Source organism: Tauraco erythrolophus, chromosome 8 (assembly GCF_009769465.1).
Source record: "Tauraco erythrolophus isolate bTauEry1 chromosome 8, bTauEry1.pri, whole genome shotgun sequence".
NCBI classification, from domain to species: Eukaryota; Metazoa; Chordata; class Aves; order Musophagiformes; family Musophagidae; genus Tauraco; species Tauraco erythrolophus.
Genome location: NC_141472.1, coordinates 2,616,744 through 2,635,463, shown reverse-complemented (window position 1 = coordinate 2,635,463; position 18,720 = coordinate 2,616,744). Strand labels below are relative to the sequence as shown.

The 18,720-nt window shown below is 41.5% G+C and overlaps 1 protein-coding gene across 4 annotated transcripts in view; it reads left to right on the top strand.

Moving 5' to 3' along the window:
* IKZF2 (IKAROS family zinc finger 2) overlaps nt 1–14,512 on the top strand; it is a 109,061-nt gene extending 94,549 nt beyond the window's left edge. For 3 of the 4 annotated variants that reach the window (XM_009990826.2, XM_009990827.2, XM_086615356.1), the window contains exons 5-7: nt 105–242; nt 7,741–7,884; nt 13,788–14,512. In XM_009990826.2, the coding sequence (XP_009989128.2) occupies nt 105–242; nt 7,741–7,884; nt 13,788–14,512 (1,007 nt within the window). The remainder of the gene's footprint in view (nt 1–104; nt 243–7,740; nt 7,885–13,787) is intronic. The other variant, XM_086615358.1, reaches the window with a different exon arrangement.
* The last annotated feature ends 4,208 nt before the right edge of the window (nt 14,513–18,720 follow it).

The window sequence follows — 18,720 nt, the reverse complement described above, 5'->3', positions numbered from 1 at the left end:
CAGGAGTTGTTTGTTGCAAAGGTGTGAGATTTTTTTATTTATTTTTTTTTTAGCAAAAAGTGGGTTGCAGTGGATTTGACCTGATGCTCTCGTTCTTTCTGCAGTGGGGAAGCCTCACAAGTGCAACTACTGCGGCCGGAGCTACAAGCAGCGCAGCTCGCTGGAGGAGCACAAGGAACGCTGCCACAACTATCTGCAGAATGTCAGTATGGAGGCTGCGGGGCAGGTCATGAGTCACCACGGTGGGTGGAAACCGCCTTTTGAGGTCTTTTGGACTTGGAGCATCTCTTGCGGGTTTTTTTTTTTTCTCTTCCGTTTTTCTTCCTTCCTTTCAGCTTTGCATCACTTCCATCTTATTGATCACTTATACTCAGATAGGCAGGAGGAGAAAGATAGGCTAAAATGCTCACTCTGGCCAATTTAACAGCACTTATTTTGCTGATTTTCTTTTTTAAAGTCAATATTTCGGTTTTTAGCATGTATAAATATGCAGACATGAAAATAAAGCAAAGACACCCGTGCAAAGTTATCCTAAAAATGAACTAAGGCATGTATAAAATCTATTATTCTCTTCCCCTTCCTTTCTGATAGTGACTGATAATTATAAAAGATAACGATGGTGGAGGTATTCAGAAGTCGTTATTTCCACTCCTTGTGAAATTATCTTATATCCCCAAAAAAGGGAGGGATAGATATAAAAGTCTTCAGAGCAGAATAGAATTCAACAGTGTTGATGAAAGTAATTATAACCAAGAAAAATGTTTATATGCATTTACATGTCTTAGTATTAATATGTTAACTAACACTGCATGTGTTAATATACTTAAAGACTGAAGATTGCCAAAAAGATTGTTGAAAGCAAGAAATGTCAAACTCTGTGAATTTGTTTTCGAAAATTTCTGTAACTATTAGTATGGATAATGAGCATAACGTCTCAGACTGCAGGGTTGTAGGCTCGTCTGTAGCACTAAATACTGAACGGTAGCTGTCCAAAAATTGTTACAATTTCATTCAAAATTAGTGTTTCAGAAACTCTTCTAAAACTTAACATCTTTTAACTTTTAAAAGTTGTCTTTAGATGTTTAGTACTTGAAGTGTTTAAAATTTCTTACTAGAAAATATAAAAATTATGCATTTTTCGTTTTGATTAAAAATTACCATATACCTAAGAATACGAAAAGGTTAGATTGTAGGTAAATGAAAAGGTGGAACATTTCCTCTTTTTTTTGTTTTCTATTTTGCTTTTCATTGTTGAGTGGAGTTGTACGGCTTCATTTGGAAATTAATTACGTAAAAGTCCCAAAAGGTCATCTCTAAAAATACAAACTGAAATAAAATCTGTTCAGGATTTCTAATATGGGCTATTTTTTGGTGAAAAAAAATCACCAAAAAATTTTAGAGTACTTTTCTGTGAACAATTAATCCTATAAAGGCATTATAAATAGATTTAATACATATTGCCAAAACATTCATACAGCTCTATTGAGTAATTGCTGTCTTTGTAGGCACCCCGAGACTGAAATCAACATTTAAATTGTAACGGATGACTTGAAAGACATCAAAGTTAGCGAGTATCTGCTTTAGGCCTGACTTTACGCCTGTAAAAGTCAGTGGAAAGACTGATTTCAGGGCTTTGCCATTTGCAGGAACCTGTTTTGGGCTTGATCTGTTAGATGGAGCCCTTAGTTGGTAGTCAGAGTTTAACCACCGGCTCCATTCCTGACAAAACACGTGCTCGCTGCTCTACAAGAGTGTGTCTGTCTTGTTAACCAGCGAGGTGATGATTTCCATCAGCCTTTCCGTAGGGGAGTAAGAGTAGGCTGATATAGCTATGACAGCCAGGATATGTTTCAGAGATCGCGTTGTGGAGGATCTTTCCAAATTCCAGTCAACTTGTGGATTTATTATTCAGTTATTTATTAAAATTTGGGTTACTCTGGTTGATAATGTACTGCTGAGGAAATCTAAAGCTTTTTCTCAGCCACTTAGTGCTATGACAAGAAGGGTAAGTCCATGTCTACCCAAAGAAGCTGGAATGGTTGACCTTGCATTGATTTTTCTACCAACTGGAGTTAAACCGGTGCAAACCCCATGTGGACAGTTCTTTTATTTACAGCCTGACTGGGCTTAAAATAGAAATGTTCACACAACCACTTTACTTTTCTCAGCAAAATTAGCTTAAAACAGCGCTTTGAATTCAACTAGTGCCTCTTTCTCCTCTGGGCAAATATGCCCAAATCTCCCCTGGTGAACGTTTAAGAGATGTTTGATCCACTGTCTTCACTGTGCTCTTCAGCAAGGGTGTAACGAGGACGGGCAGCGACAGGAAGCTCCAAATTCAGCTGAGACCAGTAATAAACCTCACCTTGCATCCCAGCATCACTCCCACCCATGACGCTTAGCCTGGGAGTGAGGGTCATGAGCATCAACCTGTAGAGGTCTGCAGGCAAAGTCCTTTCTCCTGGCACTATAAAGACACCAGGGAAGAGTATACAAATGATTACTCAGGTTAAAAGTTAGGTCTTAGTCTAACCCTGAAAAATGTATTAATTTCCCTTCTCTCCTATGTCACACATGGAACAGGTATTCCTGAGGATGAGTGAGTGGTTGCTTTGGAGATTTTAATCATTGGTTTATTTTGCATCGTGTTGGGGTTAAGTTTTCCTAACTCTCTTCCCAAATACTTTTAAAGCATTTTATTCTTGCCGAGTGTTTTGAAGCCTACGCATGCATTTCGGTGTGTCTCCTGATCACAACTTCACCATTTTGCACGGAATAGGTAGAGATGGGAATTTTCTTATCCCTGCCAACATCCTGCTGTAAAGACACAGGTGGCTGTGCTGGGTCTCACCCAATATGGCCAACGTTTAACATCAGTCTAAATGATTTTGGCAGAGATTAATTGTTCTAGAAAACTGGAGGCAGCCTGTAGAGAGTTTGGATTTTCTTGAAGCGTGGTGCTCGAGTTGATCAGTGTATAGTCACGCTACAAACATCTACTTGGGTGCTTTTGCTGGGCCTGAGGAGGCCTTTAATTTCAATTATCTTTGTGTTGCAGGCGGCTAGATCACCTGACTAAAGCCACAGGGGGAAGCGAGAGGAGGGGAAGGAGGGCTAGTTTCGGTGTGTGGGTAGGAATGTACACGTCTGCGGGTCTCTCTCCATCCTCTCTCCGGGTGCCAGTTGGCTGCGGAGCTGCCCCTCCTCGTGGCTGGGTCCTGCTCCCTGCTCAGCACCACGGCTGCTGCAAGAGAGGTCCCAGGACTTTGTTGTTGGCCAGTTTCAGCTAAGCAGTGCTGGCCCCAGAGGTAGAAATTAGTCTGCGGTCTCCGAGCCAGCGGCGTGTCGGGGGTGACAAAAGTGACGCTCTCCGAATGCCGAGAACATGATCTTTATAGGAAGGAATAGGGAGAAAAGTTGAATGCTAGCTATGGTTTGCACCTGGTGTGGTGTTCTCCATCTCCACAAAGTACAAAATCCAGGGAAATTCTTCAAGTAGAGTGGAGAAGGAGAAAGAAGCCCAGCCCTAGGCTGTGCCAGGCTCAAAGGCCAGCTCCACATAAAACACACAATGGCCTTGTGTCCTTCCCTCTTACATAGTTGCTTAAAACATCATTAAAATGCTGATCCCACAGGAGACTTCACACCAGGGTCCATGGGAATATTTCCTGTCATTTCTCTGCACGCACACGCTTTTTAAAATAGCAATTTGTGAGCTCAGGAAAGGAAATTGAGGTTGATGGAGTAATACTAATTTATACCAGCTGAGACTTAGCCCAGTGTCTGTTGTCTGCACATAGAAGTATTTATCAGCAAAACACATACTGGGTGCTTTTTTGACTTCTTTTTCCCCCCCTATTCTTTCCTCACTGGAACAGCATAAACTTTTTTTACCAGTGTATGTGGTTTCTTACAAACTAAGAAGCAAAAACTCAAAGATACCTGCTTTGAGCACTATGATGGAAAGACCGATGTCTTCAGGAGAATAAAGACTTTGTTCTGAAGAGCATCCAGGTTTGTGTATTGAGAGTCTGGGTTTAGAAACAACACTTGGTGTAAACTGCAGTTGAGGACATGATGGTGGATGTTTGCATGGGCAGCGTAGGAGCGCAGCCTGATAGCTGATGAAGAACATCCTTGAAGAGAAACGTACTCAAGCGTGGGCTTGTCATGGACTAGACACTTGATTTTTAGATTAAAAAAAAAAGCCTTCATGAGCTGAGACCATAAATTGACTGCCTAAAATGAGTTGCTGTATCAAAGCTAGTTATAATGTGTCAGCTGTTTCTCGGCAGCTCCCACTAGCAAGGTAATTGAAGTACAAGAAAATACAACAAAAAAAAAAAATTGCGTTTACGGCAGAGTAAATGTGTACACATGAGCTTCTACCACAGAGCAGCTGATTTCTGGTAACTGTTGGTTGTGTGTGATCAGTTTGCTTTTCCCCTTTTTTATTTCGTTTTTCCTCAAAAAAAAAAAAAAAAAGCAGGCTGGGCTATTTGTCCTTTATTTGTATATTTTAAAATTGAAATGAAAATTAATGTATCTAGAATTCGCAAGGTGATCTTTAGCTTAACTCTGGGTTTCTAAAATGTGACATCTCACCTGTTTGGTCTAGTTTTGCATGCGATTTCAATGGTTTCTGAAACTAAGCTATTTCCATCTCTCCCTTCTCCCAGGAAATCTACACAACAAAACACACTCCAGTAACTTATTCCCATCGTAACACAAACATTTGCGTGATTCAGTGATTCACCGTGCCCTGGATTATAGAGTTGAGTTCTGAGGTGGGAATAAAGAGCTTGCAGCATGAAAGATAGAAAAGAAAATGCTTTTATTGGTGATGATTTTACTTTTAGAAGGAGTCCAGGCAGGATTTTTGCCTGACATAGAGAAGAGCAGATGTCTTTTTTAGCACTATTCATTTTTCATGGAAGAAAAGTTTCAAATTCTATCTAGGAAATTTTACACACGTATGCACAACAGTAGAATTATTTACTTATTACTTAATTGTTATAAGACATACAAATGTCACCACTTTTGGGGCTTAATCAGATAGCTATGAAAGTAATCAGGAGGTTTTCAACTGATTTTTTGGGCAAGTACAGCCCTACAAAGCCAGCATACCTTTAGGAAATCTTCCTAGGAGGGATTTAGAGCCCTCTGCACCTCCCTAGGACCCCACCACCAGCCTCGTGTGCCGTGTACACCAACAGCTGGGAATTTTTGAAGTGACTCTGGCATGCAAACCTGGCCCATGGCAGCGAGGGTGGGTATTGCTGCTGAGCAGGGATGCGGGGTTTCATGCAAAGTGTGTGCATGTGCTGATTTTTGGTAAGCCAAAAGGACAGTCAGACACCAGTTGCCAGTGAAAATCAACAGACGTAATCTTTCCTTTCTTACACATTCTTCTCGATAAATATTTGAGTGGAACTAGTGGAGATAGCTTCTGACCAAGCACAGTATTTAAATAACCTTAAAAATTTAGCCTTAGCTATTGAAGTATTCCAGACCTCCCAGTCTGCACTGGGCATTAATTAGGTCACTCAGACACTGCGTCCCGTTTGGTTGCAATCTTAGATTCATTTCGTATTTGTGCTTTTTCTTCCTCTCTTTCACTGATGCCAGCAGGACTGCCTTGTAAATGAGAAACCATTGTGTTTCTCAGGGGGAGCATCATGTACAAATAAAAAAGCTGCAGAGTAAATCATTTTATAGCATATGGTAGATTCTAAGCCTCCAAGTACTCAGCTTTCCGTAGCAGCAGAGGCACAAATGGAATCAGATGAATAAATTGCCATGTTTTCTTCTTATGAGTGTCTGAATTGAGAAGTTCACCTGAGCAGATACTCTGTTTTGTAATTGCCTGGTATTTGCTCCTCCTTACTAGAAAGAAGGCAAAGACAATGCTTTTATCACCCCATTTTTCATATATTATGTGCTAGCAAACAGCTGCATGTTTAAGAACAGGGGAGTGATTATTCCATATTAGGATCCTGAAGGCAGTAAAGTTACAAGGGAGGAAAGTAGGCTAGTGGTGTTCATTTATGGCACAGTCTCAGGGAGAGGGTATCTGTGACACGAAAGGCTGCTGCACTGAGAGACGAGAGGAGGAGTAGCACAAGATGTGGGTTTCAGTCCTCCTCTACTACCTCTGCAATACCACCCGTGACTTCTCTGGAAGACTTATCTAATACAGAGAATGCAATCGGTTGCTCACAGTTTACAAATTGTAGGAAGTCTTTGCAAGATCATCCCGGTTTCTGTTTCTCTGCTGTCTGTTCTTCTCCTCAAATAATTTTTTTACACCTCAACCATCCCAGTAGCACATGGAATAGTCACTGCTCCTTCTCAGGTTTCTCTTGCTACCTGACAAAGATGAATGTGGGACAGTTAGTCCAAGTATTAAATTCATGGAAACAAAGCAGTAGGAAGAGCTGCACGTGGAATCACACTTTTGACGTATACTGGAAATCATGGAATCATAGAATGGTTTGGGTTGGAAGGGACCTTAAAAATCATCCAGTTCCAACCCCCCTGCCATGGGCAGGGACATCCTCCACTACACCAGGTTGCCCAAAGCCTCATCCAACCTGGCCTTGAACACTTCCAGGGATGAGGCAGCCACAGCTTCTCTGGGCAACCTGTTCCAGTGTTTTACCACCCTATGACTTGAGTTCTCTGAGCCCGATCCACAGCATGGTACCACTGACCTTTCTTGGTGTTTGCAAGAGGATGCTGAACAAAAATGGAGTACTGTGTAGGTATTTAGTGGGTAGCTGTTTCAGCAAGTGACATAAAACCCTGTGCGAGTCAGTCGCTACGCTGGTTGGTAGCCCATGCAATTTCTGTACTTTTTTTGCTGTAGCTCCTAATTCCCTAACCCAACAAGCAACAAAGAGTGAAATGAGTAAAGACTGAAGGGGTCATTAATTTCTCGTTATTGTCTCAAAGACAGTGTATGAGTATTCCCCTAATGTAGTTAGCACAGGGATGCACTTTGCTGATCTGAAAAAGTGGGAAGACAGACAGAGAAGACATGATTTCACTGGTTGTTAGGTCCGTGTTTGAAGGGACAAAATATTAATCAAACATTTGATAGTTTCTGCAACTGATTCTGAAAGGAATTTCCATATGATGTTAATCCTGTAATTCCAGTACAGCGTTTGTTGATTTTACAATCTCATGTATAGAAAGAGGAAACATGGTTTAACAAATGGATCCTTCATTCCGGGAGTCTTGGGGAATGCACAGCCAGGCCCAGGAAACACAAGTCATCAATGCCTTGTATGTTTTTCAGTCGTTGAGATTAGCATGAGAAGAGAATAAGAATGGTAAGCGTGCCATATGATAAGTGTGGAGTTTACACAAAGAATGATAACTGAAAAGTTACATTGGCAACAGGTGACCGTATTGAAGGGAGAATAACGGAAAATGTCATCTACAGAGTGAGTTTTCAAGTGTCCCCTCCTCACTGGGGATCTTGAGTAGTCAGAACACAAGAAGCCCTTTAATAAATTCTTAAAGTCGTGCTTCTGATAAATAAGATGGTCCCAAACAGAAGCATTTTGTAAACGTGGCTCTGCTTAAAAGTGAATGCTATCTTGATGCCCAGTGTGTTCCCACACCTTGCTTTGTTTTGTGTTGCACTTGTTGCGCAATCAGCAGGGCTCAAATGATTTGTGTTGTCTGTGAAGTGTAGACCAGACTTGTCTGATACGATTTTTTGGTTTTATGTAGTACCTCCTATGGAAGATTGTAAGGAACAAGAGCCTGTGATGGACAACAATATTTCTCTGGTGCCTTTTGAGAGACCTGCTGTTATAGAGAAGCTGACAAGCAACATGGGAAAGCGTAAAAGCTCCACCCCACAGAAGTTTGTGGGTAAGCTTGAAATACGCCTTTTGTTATTTTTAGCACGTAGGTATAGGCCACTTGTTATTTGTAATAGCCAAAAGAACAAGGGGAAAAGCAACGCTTTCAGAACTTGGTCGTGATGGGTGGGGACAACAATGGAGACGGTTAAATCACAGCAAGAAATCTTGAAAATTATCGAATTAATTTTACTAACCCAGAGAATTCAAAAGTGAAGTCCCCAGAATCACGAAAATGGCTTAGAAAATCTTGAGCTTTTTACTGTGCCTTGAGGCTGTTTTGTTTTTTTTAACTTTTCTCTAGCCCTTTTGAGAATTAGGCTTGTCATTTTTCCCTCTCCTTGCCCCAGCAAATAAAAACTAAGACTCTCGTTTAATTATCTGTCTCCATACGTGCGTATGTTTTAAAAAAAAGGCAAAAACCAATCAGTATCTCAAGACTTGTAACTTGTATTAAATTCTTGAGAGCTGGCAACAACTGGTCTCGTAATATCAGCATGAGGAAGTAAAATCACATCACTTCTGTTGGAAGAAGTGCTTGCTCCAGGTGCAGTGTTCTGTGCACATTAAACTCCTTAACGCATGAATATAATAGAGCATTTGATGACTTTTAGTTACCAAATTTAGTATCCTAGGCTCAGAATTCATATTTGGCTTTGTATCTTGACATCTTCAAGTTGTTCATCTCAGCAGGAGATAGCATGGGGAACGTTACTTGCTTTGAGCTGTAGCCTAAAGCTTCTTTTTACTGCTCCTGAGGCAGTGCTAAACTTAGGAGGGGAGCTGGGACAGGGAATTACTTGGGGTAAGTGTATGCTGCTAGACTCCAAAGTCATGTAATATGCATTTTCCACACTCACTCCCTGCAAGGACAGCCCTACAGATTTTAAGGGTGTCATATACTCATTCTGCCCACACCGAGGATACTTAAGGAGAGAGGATCAGAGGACTGTAAGCAATTAACGCAGCCATTTAGAAAAGTCATTGCCTCTCAGCTAAATGCAGATTCAGATGGATTTGTTAAATCACCATTGAGGGTGGTTTTTTAAGCTAACCCACATGGTTTTGAATAGTAGGGGGTTAGCAGCATGCAGCAGCTCACCTGGGGGGCACTGACACACTGACCTGCCTGTGCTCAGTCATCTGACCATTCCCAAATATCGGTGCTAAGCCAAGGTTGGGTCAGGAGCAATCCAACCTACAGGAGGAATGCTGGGAGGCATCACTATTTCCTGTATTGTTATTAGTACTTCTGAGATAAAAGCTTAATTCTTAGACTGTTGTCTTTAAGAGTGGTCTGAAATGAATTACTATATAGCTGATAGGAACGGGAGGCTTTAAAGTCTGATTTCATTTACTGCTGTGACAACAGTTGGGGTTGAAGAGGATGGAAATGGAAGCAGGACACTCTACTGACAAGCCAAACACAGCTTTATGAGATCGTAAACGTGGTCCCATCATAGCAAGTTTCCCTGGTGTTATCTCAGCAAGCGCTGTACGTTCTTGCAGGTTCTGATCAGCAGTGAAATAGTTACCCATGCTGACACTTAAACCGGTGTGTCTACACCTCAGAAGCATTACAGCCTCAAAAGGAAGGAGGGCAGTTCACACCTCTCGCTCTTTTTCTCCTCTAGGTTGTCCACAGACTTGCGTTTGCAGTGCCTCTCAGACATTATCTTTGCAGGGGCCAGAGACTATCTGAGAGCTCTGGAGACCTCGTTCCCTTCCCTTACATTCTGTGTACCCATGCCTACTCTCAAAGCAGTGTAGTTTACTTGATTATAAATATACCTTGCAACTGAGGCAACTCACTTTTTGGATAGTATAAACAGAATCAACTTTTGGAAGCTATAGATGATGTTCTCTTTTTTTTTTTTTTTTTTTTTTTAGACCAGGAAAGTTATTTTACTTGTCCACTCCCATGCAATTCACCATATGTTGTTACTGTCTTCAAAGGCAGATTTGCTGATTGGAAATCCTTGTCTGAGATATGCTGTAGCAGATTATTATTGTCTTCAGCAGAGTATACTACTTTGTTGTGAGATAAACCTGTTTCTTCTATAGGTGTAACAGATCGTTTTGGTATTCCGTTTTTCTGGGGCTAGGAATTCAGGGTTTCACGTGACATGCAGCTTTTTATCCAGAACCAGCTGTAGAGAAAGAGAGTCCTCTTTCATATTTACTGTATCTTATTTTTCTGCATTTTCTGATCCTTCATGGCATCACAGTGTTTGAATTGAAAAACAGCAGTCTCCGCTTTGCTACTTTTCTTTCTTTCACCATGACCTTACTTTTCTTCCCGTTTTCTCCCCAATGAAATATTGTTCAACTCTATCAGGAAGAACTTGTAATGGTTCTCTTGCAGGAAATTTTCCTGTGCATACTGCAAGTGTGGCACCTGTCCAAAACAACTTAATGGTGTTTATGAGAAGGTCATGTAAGCGTAAGCTAAAATCTTTGCATGCTACATCTGTCAATGCTTTATTGCTCTTTCTGATCAGCAGTCTCCAAGGGACCTTGGTTATGGACCACAGTCTCTACTGTGGCTGAAATTTCGGGAGGAAAGGAAGCAGCATACAGCAAATAGAGTTAATTTCTGAGCAAGAGACTTGGTTGTGTATCTGCTATTGAGGTACTAGCCTGACCAAACCTGTTGAAATAGTGGAGGCAGAAAATATGACTTATGATGTGCAGGAGTCTGAGTGCTTGGTTTTGCCTCTCCTTCAATGAAGGGACAAACTGACATTAGTGAAATTGAAAGCAACGGTCTTCAAGCCCATCACATGAAGCAGATTCAGGTATTTTCGGTTTGAATGTGGTGCTCACGCTCAGAGGGTGTTACTGAGTTTAAGAACTGGCAGGAATGCAGGAGGAGACGTTTGTGTGGCTTATGATAGGACCATGGTTGTTATAGTAAGAATTAAAAATACACAGGAATCTCAGAACAGATGAAGATCAACTGGCTTCAAAGTCAGAGTCAACTTCTAGTTAATAGAGATCAGGAGGAAATTTATCCGATGGTAAATTCTGTAACTGCTTTCTCCAAGATTTCTTGCATCTTTCTCCCAAGTGTCCGGCAGTGCAGTTGCTCTAGATACTTGATGAGATGGACTACAGGATAGCTGTGTCTGTCTGCTTTGGTCTAGCTTCAAATGCCTGTATAGAGGTTTTTTTGAATGTCATACGCTAAGATGACCACAGTGGAGAACGTTTCTTCTTCCGCTTCATTAATGCAGGGCAAGAATAAGTAGAATTTCAGCATAATTTTGCATGAAAATTCAAAATGGTTAATTTGATTAGTTAGTTTTAAGTATAGATTTGGCTAAAGAAGAATTAAAGTTGAAAACCACTTTGACTGGTTTGTTAACGTTTCTTCTGAGCTCTGCGTTTTATGCCCTCTCCTCCCGTGTTTTTATTTTACTTTTTTATGTCATACTCCATTTCTAAGGCTCTGATATCTTTGGAACCAGTTCATAATTAAAGGAATGAATAATTCAGGTCACTGGCAATTTACAGTTTTCTCTGCTTTGCTGTCTCTGGTGGAGTAACTAAATGTGGGAGATAAAAGGAATCAAAATAAGGTTTACATCATTTATCCAAGTAGTCCATAAAGCATAGGTATTATTTCTTGATCTATATAGCTTACAAAGGACTAACAGCACGTTTGGAGGCAAGATCAGACTCTCACCAGATGCAGTTCTATATTCAAACAAAGGAATGATGCAGGTGGCCAGAGAAGGTGACAGACCAAACAAATGGACTTTTCCATTTCCATTTCTTTCTTCCCACTGTGCCAAAGTCACCACGTGCCTCCTGAAGCTGTCCTCCAGTCCTGCTTTGGCTCCCTCTGGGAAGGAGCTGCTCCGTTTCAAGTGAGGCTGGAGCCACCTCCTGTTAAAGAGTTGTCCATCCTCCCAGTGGAAGGACAGCCATCACAGGCAGCAAGACTGCCAGACCACAGCAGAAGCACTGAAAAGAGGATGTTTTGATGGCAAGAATCATCCTTAGGTGATGTTAGATTACAAAGGCCATCATTGTAGCACCGTTTGCCTTTTCCTTCCCTAATTTTCCCCAAATGTCTAATGTGTAACAAAAGAACAGTTTTCTACATTATGCTTTCTTTTGGTAAGCTGCAAGTGTAACACAGCCAGCTCTAGGGAAACGTCGTGAGGTATGTGAACATGATGTCTGATCAGAAGCATGTGAGCAGTACTGCTGGAAAGAGTAGGAATATTCACAGGCTTCACTTTTTAGAGTTGCATTTAATTACCTTGTTAATCAGGCCTAAGTTCCCAACCAAAAGTGACACATCATCTCCAAGGATAACCTGATTGTTCCATGGGTAATGTAAAATTATTTCTGTCTTTATGCATCGCTTTAAGATAAGCTGCACTAAGTGGAATGAATTATTACAGTCAAAAATAAAATGCTGAGTGATAGCTGTGTTGAAATGTACTAATGCTATTTGGAAGAGATTTGGGATTACAGTTCTGTTTCTTTCTTATGGTAGTTTATACACATTTTGTTCCAAGTAATTTTGGCAAAAGGTGATAGAAGTTTCTCGAGTTCTTTAATTCTTGGGTAGCCAAACCAGTTATATGCAGTGACTCCTTGAATTTCTTAGCTCACACTATTGAAGAAAAGTCTGGGTTTATGTACCGAGGCAGTGAAAAGTAACAAAGACAATGAAAACCACCGAAAATTATTTATCAGACTTTGTAAAATAGGCTTAAAAAGTTAACTGTCAACAACTAGCTAATATTTGTGTGTGTGAACGCATATGAGCACGTGTATATCTTGTATCTTACACATGTAGTTACACATACAACCTTTTCTACTTAAAAAGAAGAGTTATTATATGAGCTTTGCTTGTACTGACGGTCTAAAACCATTACTGGAAAAGCAATGCTGCTGAGCTGACCCTGGTGTAAGTAGTGGTAAATTGTGAACTTCAAAGGAGAGCTGTGATACGTAACGTGCCCGGTGACTATCATAATTTACCAGCATGTGGTTCTGGTTTCGCATATCTGTAATTCCATTGATTTGAGAAGGTTACAAGGATGTGAATTTGGATTCACGCAGTGATGAATCAGGCAGCTTCATCATCATTATGTATTTGTTTATCCCATGTCAATGAAAGTTGCTTTTGCCTTTTACCAAATGAAACTAAGCTATACATATGGTTTCTCTGTTTTGTTTTCTTGCCTAAATAGGCATTGAAGGGGGAGTGTATGTGTCTTTTTTTCATCCAAAACATTGGGATAGAATTTTTTTTGGAGGAGGAGGAGGAGGAGAACCACAAAGATCTTGTAGCCTGAACACGAGATGGCAGGTCAGCCCCCAGTGCTCCTGTTACTTGCCACATGCAGTCATTTTATATTTTTTCTGCTTGAGGGATTGGGGATCCCTCTGCTTGAGGTTGAGGGATTTGCATATCGTGGCTCTAAAGATGCTGCCATACCAGCCCCCTGTACCTGTTGCACCTCAGAGTGCGGGGGACATGTGGTACTGCCTCCTTTAATTTTGGGGAGAGTACGTCTAATGGTATAAACCAACAGAGCTTCATTGACCCTCGGTGCTTCAATCCCATTTTCTCCCAGTTAACATGTATTTCCTAACTTGAAGCAAGGGCACAGTCAGGCCCAGTGGAAGGTTTGGAATTGGTCTGGAGGTCGCTGCAGCCACATGCTTCACCTGGAATAAAAACAGAGCTGTTGGTGAGGTTGCTGGTTTACCCATCTCAGGACAGAAACTTTGTAGAAGGTCAGTAATCAAGTAGAAGGAGGCTAACTTTGGAGTGTGGAATGAATGTCACCCCAAATCAGGGGTTTTCTGTCCCTCGCCCCCCCTTTTACAGTGAAACCTTGGAGTGATTACATTGATTTTTCTCATTCATTTGCTCTTGTCCCTTAGGTGAAAAGCTCATGAGATTTGGCTATCCAGATATTCCCTTTGATATGAACCTAACCTATGAGAAGGAGGCTGAGCTGATGCAGTCTCACATGATGGACCAAGCCATCAACAATGCAATCACCTACCTTGGAGCTGAGGCACTTCACCCCCTGATGCAGCACACACCAAGCACAATTGCAGAGGTGGCCCCGGTCATCAGCTCAGCTTACGCTCAGGTCTATCATCCCAATAGGATAGAAAGGCCCATTAGCAGGGAAACAGCTGACAGTCACGAGAACAACATGGATGGCCCCATCTCCCTCATCAGACCAAAGAGTCGAACCCAGGATAGAGAGGGCTCCCCCAGCAATAGCTGCCTGGATTCTACTGACTCAGAGAGCAGCCACGAAGACCGCCAGTCCTACCAAGGAAACTCTGCCTTAAATCCCAAGAGAAAGCCAAGCCCGGCTTATATGAAGGAGGACGCCAAGGCTTTGGATGCCACAAAAGCTTCGAAGGGCTCTTTAAAGGATATCTACAAGGTCATCAACGGAGAAGGGGAGCAGATCAGGGCTTTCAAGTGTGAGCACTGTCGCGTCCTTTTCCTGGACCACGTCATGTACACCATCCACATGGGCTGCCACGGCTACCGGGACCCGCTAGAGTGCAACATCTGTGGCTACCGAAGCCAGGACCGCTATGAGTTCTCGTCGCACATAGTCCGAGGGGAGCACACATTCCACTAGGCCTTCTCATCCAAAGGGGACTCGTATGAAGTAGAACTGCACATGAAGAAATACTGCACTTACAATCCCACTTTTCCTCAGACATTGAGACACCTATTTTGTTGTCGTTGCTGTTGTTGTCGTTGCTGTTGTTTAATTATTATTATTAACCTTATTTTTTTGTGGACCCAACCTCATTTGCTCTGCCCAGCTTAAAAATGGAAAGGAAGGGAAGGGGTAAAAGAGGGGTTTGTCGTTGCTGTCACTTTTTGGGGAGTGACCCACCTCGCTTTCCGTGGGAATTGAAAGGCAGTCCGTTTCTGTCTCCATCAGCTGTACATCGTGTCCTGTTTTGGGATATCCCTCAACCCTGCTAGGTGCTTTAAAGTCCTGATGAGATGCCATTCATTTACAGTTTCAGATGAATAGGTACAAACATTTCAGAGGAGAGCCTTTTTCAAACGTGTGGGTGTGGTGTGGGGTTTCGGTGGCTGGAAGAGGAAGGGGGGCAGAATTTATTCTGCAGAATGAACAATTAGTTTCAAAGCAAAACTGTTAGGGATTTAGGAGCACGAATCAAAGTCAATATTCCTTTCAAAATTACTTTCTAGGATGAGCTGTTTTCCTGGGTTCAGTATGTATTGCCCCTCTAGAATGTGGTGGGTTTTTTTTTAAAAAAAAAAAGGAAAAAAAAAGAAAAAAAAAAAGAAATGTATGTCTTAACACTGTACCACATTACAGCAGTTTAGTTTCATAAGTCTGAGGGCCTTCTGTGGTAAGTCTGAGGCTTGGTATTTTTATTTTCCTTAACTGATGAAGCACCTTTTTTAGAATTGTTGATTTGCTGTTACTCCATGCCGATGTGTTGACTCACTGGCTTCTTAGAGACCCTTGGGAGCCTTACTTAGTTAGTTGCACCCTATATTTTAAGAAATAACATTTAGAAATAACGTTTAAACTTGCTTCTAGGACGGCCAGTGGCCTAGGAGTGGGTGAGAGTCTGTAGTTTACTCGAGAGGTTCTGCTGCTCTTCTGAAATAATTTTGTTTTAAAATTACGGATTTTAAAATGACAGAAGTACTAGTAACAAAGTATTCTTTAAATATAGGTATATATAGATACATAATTATATAAATACTTTCTCATTCTATTACCACAGTGTTAACCTCTTGGCAACAGCCTAAACTAAGACTTGCAGCTGGAAAAATGCGAGAAGCCAGATCCTTGGCCAGCATTAATCCTCCTAGCTCCATTGAATTTAATGGAACCACCCCAACTACTTCAGCTACACGAAGATCCGAACCTTGACCATTTTTTTTCTCTTGTTCATGTCTTATTTGCTGAACTAGTGACTTCCTTTTGTTTTTAATTCATCGATTCTGCTTTAATTTAGGAGGGGAAGCGTTTGCAGGTTTTTTGGCTCTTGGAGGTCACAGAAGCCCTGCAAATGAACAGATCACATATGACCTTTCCTGCTTCTCCAGAAAGTGATACATGGAGATGGAGATGGGGATGCAGGTGCTGTGCTTCGATTTGGATTCGCAGATTTCATTTTTATTCCAAATTTATTAATTTGTCTGTAGGGAAGAGAAATGGAGAAACAAACTCCAGAGCAAGTCCTTCAACTACAGACTGGACAAGAGAAAAAAAAACCAACAACATACCCATCTGGTTTGTTTCCTTTCTTTGTCTCCCAATAAATAAAAAAGCCAGCAACCACCCAGCAAGTTGCAGGTTGCATCAGTAAAAACTGGGCTTAAACCTACGTGACAGATTGCCGTTGAAACCCAACTGTTTGTACCAATCACAATTGAAATGTTGTTGTTTGGCAACAAGAACACGGCTTGAGAATGGAAAGATCTGCATGGGTTTAACCCCCTCCATGCACACAGTCTCCATGCGCTTGGCGAGACCTTTTCCAAAGCATGAAGTTACTGAAGTATAAAAGAGAGAGCAAGATCAGGCCATAATGAATTCCCATCTGCTCACTTCAATCTGCGTACTCGATGCATATGCCAGTTTGCTGTTCGTTTTGAGGGTACTGGTTTTTTTTTTCTTCTTCTCTCTTCCTAGACCTGGAGCATTTGAAAGCAGGAGCTGAGTGGTATTGATTGAAATCTTTTTATGGTGACATTCTTGGCAGCTAGAATCTGTGTTTAGAAAGGATACAGTAGATCATGGCCAGATTACCTGATGACTGCTTCCCAGCACTGAAATGCTATTAAGTAGGAGCTGGTAAAGTCTTGCAGTAGCCTATTAATTATAATACAATATGGAGAGAAATGTCATCTTGTGTAATGTGAGAGCTATCAAGGCTGGGAATATATGGGCTTTGGAGAGACAGATTTAAAGACCTATTCCCAACATTGTTCTTAATGCCGTTGGGTTCCTCCCCCTCTTTCTTTCTTTGTCCTAATGTAGAGGAAACTCAGGCACATGAACTGCTGCCGTCCTCCAGACCGTTCTCATTTTCTCGTGCTCCGTGCAGTCAAAGGAGTTTGTGCAGGAGGAAAATGAGGAGATGCTGGAGGGCATCACTTTTATTCCATATGGTTGATTCTCTGTAGCTATGAAGGTTGGCTTAGGAGGCAGCTGGCCATGTTCTGCATCAGGATGTGCTTCAAAATTCAAAAAGGGGAGTTGCTTTTACAGCATGCCACACACACACACCAAAAAAAAAAAAGCGATTGTGATTTCTGCCGAGGCAGGAAAGGTCTTTTAAGAACAATGTGCAAAGGGAAGGGTGCTGGGCCTGGAGGTCCCTGGGCTTGCACGGGCCTCCAGAAGGACACGTGCCTGAAGCGGAGAAAAGGGTTGCCGGCAATCTTTTTTGGTCTCTGAGGAACAGCGCTCCGTTCTCCCCTCTGCGGTCAGCGCAAGGAATACGGGCTATGGTTTCTTGGAATAGTTGGCACTAGGGAAAAAAGTGTTACAAAACTCTGCCTGTGTTCGGGTGAGCACCGGCGTACGGGAAAGGCAGAGAATCTCTTGTGTATCCACGGATAAGTTGGCTGCAATTACATCTGCAGTTCGTTAGTGTGCACTTTCACTCATTGATGGTTCATTGATACCTCCTGTAGTGCATATTCTGTGGATATTTAAAAGATCAGACAGGGAGGCTCCGTGCTTTTGTCACTGGCTTCAGTTAAGCCCAACTTCTTGCATGCGAGATGTGCGAGTGAGCACTGCTGTGTCCTGCTATCACGGGCACAAGGAACTGGACAGGCAGGGGAGACACATGCTGGTTTAGTTATCTTCCAAAAACTGCTTTTTTTTTTTTTTTTTGAGAGAGAGAGGAAGAATTTGGGGAGTTCCATTAGTTTTTATTATCAATGTCCTTTTCTGAACACTCACTGGAGTTTTTCATTCTAGAGCTAGGGAAAGGAGAAAGATTAAGTTCTAGTTCAGATTTTGAACAAAGTTTTGGACTAGCATTTATCGTAGCGTTCACTTCCTACTGAATATTATTGGAGGGTTTTATATAAAGCAGTTTGCCCCTATGTGGAAGTGTGTGAAATGGGGCCATGGAGATTTTTTTTTTCTTTCTTTCTTTCGTGCTCTCTGCAGATTTCTAAGAAAAGCTCTTGAGTTTTGTTGAGTTCATTAGTCATTCACGCTGTACTAAGAATTTCAGTAGATAATCCTTGGCCTGTGGATCCATTTGTTCTAAGTATTTGGTCCTGGAAATTGAACCTGACTGATTTTTATTGGACTCTATTGAAATTCTTGGAATCAGGCTTCCAGTTAAAAACATGCATTTGCAAATTTAGAATTGGCTTCCTGCGAACATTCCCCATTTTCATTAAAAAGAAAAAAAAAAAGCCATTTCTGCACACTTCCCTGCCAGTAAACACTTTCGCTTCTTTTTACGTCAAAAATGGCAAGAATCTGACTCAATTTAGAGTATTACAAGCTTATTAATTGAAATAGAAGTGTGACTGCTTCCTCTGCTCTCCCTATGATCCATACTCTTGGAGCAAAGGGCATTATCTATATATCTGCTGTTATGGCCAATGAATTTTACAGCCATCTCTCTTTGCAATCAGTTAGGAGCACACATCAAAATATATAGCATTTTTCAGTAAAGCCAGCTCTTTACTCAGTAACTTATGGGATTAAAACAATTTTATCCTCCTTAAAAAGTGCTTCCATCTATGATGCGATGTGAAAGGTATCCAGGCATTAACCTTTATTGGTCTCTATTAGAGAGAAAGGATCCGAGTTTGTTA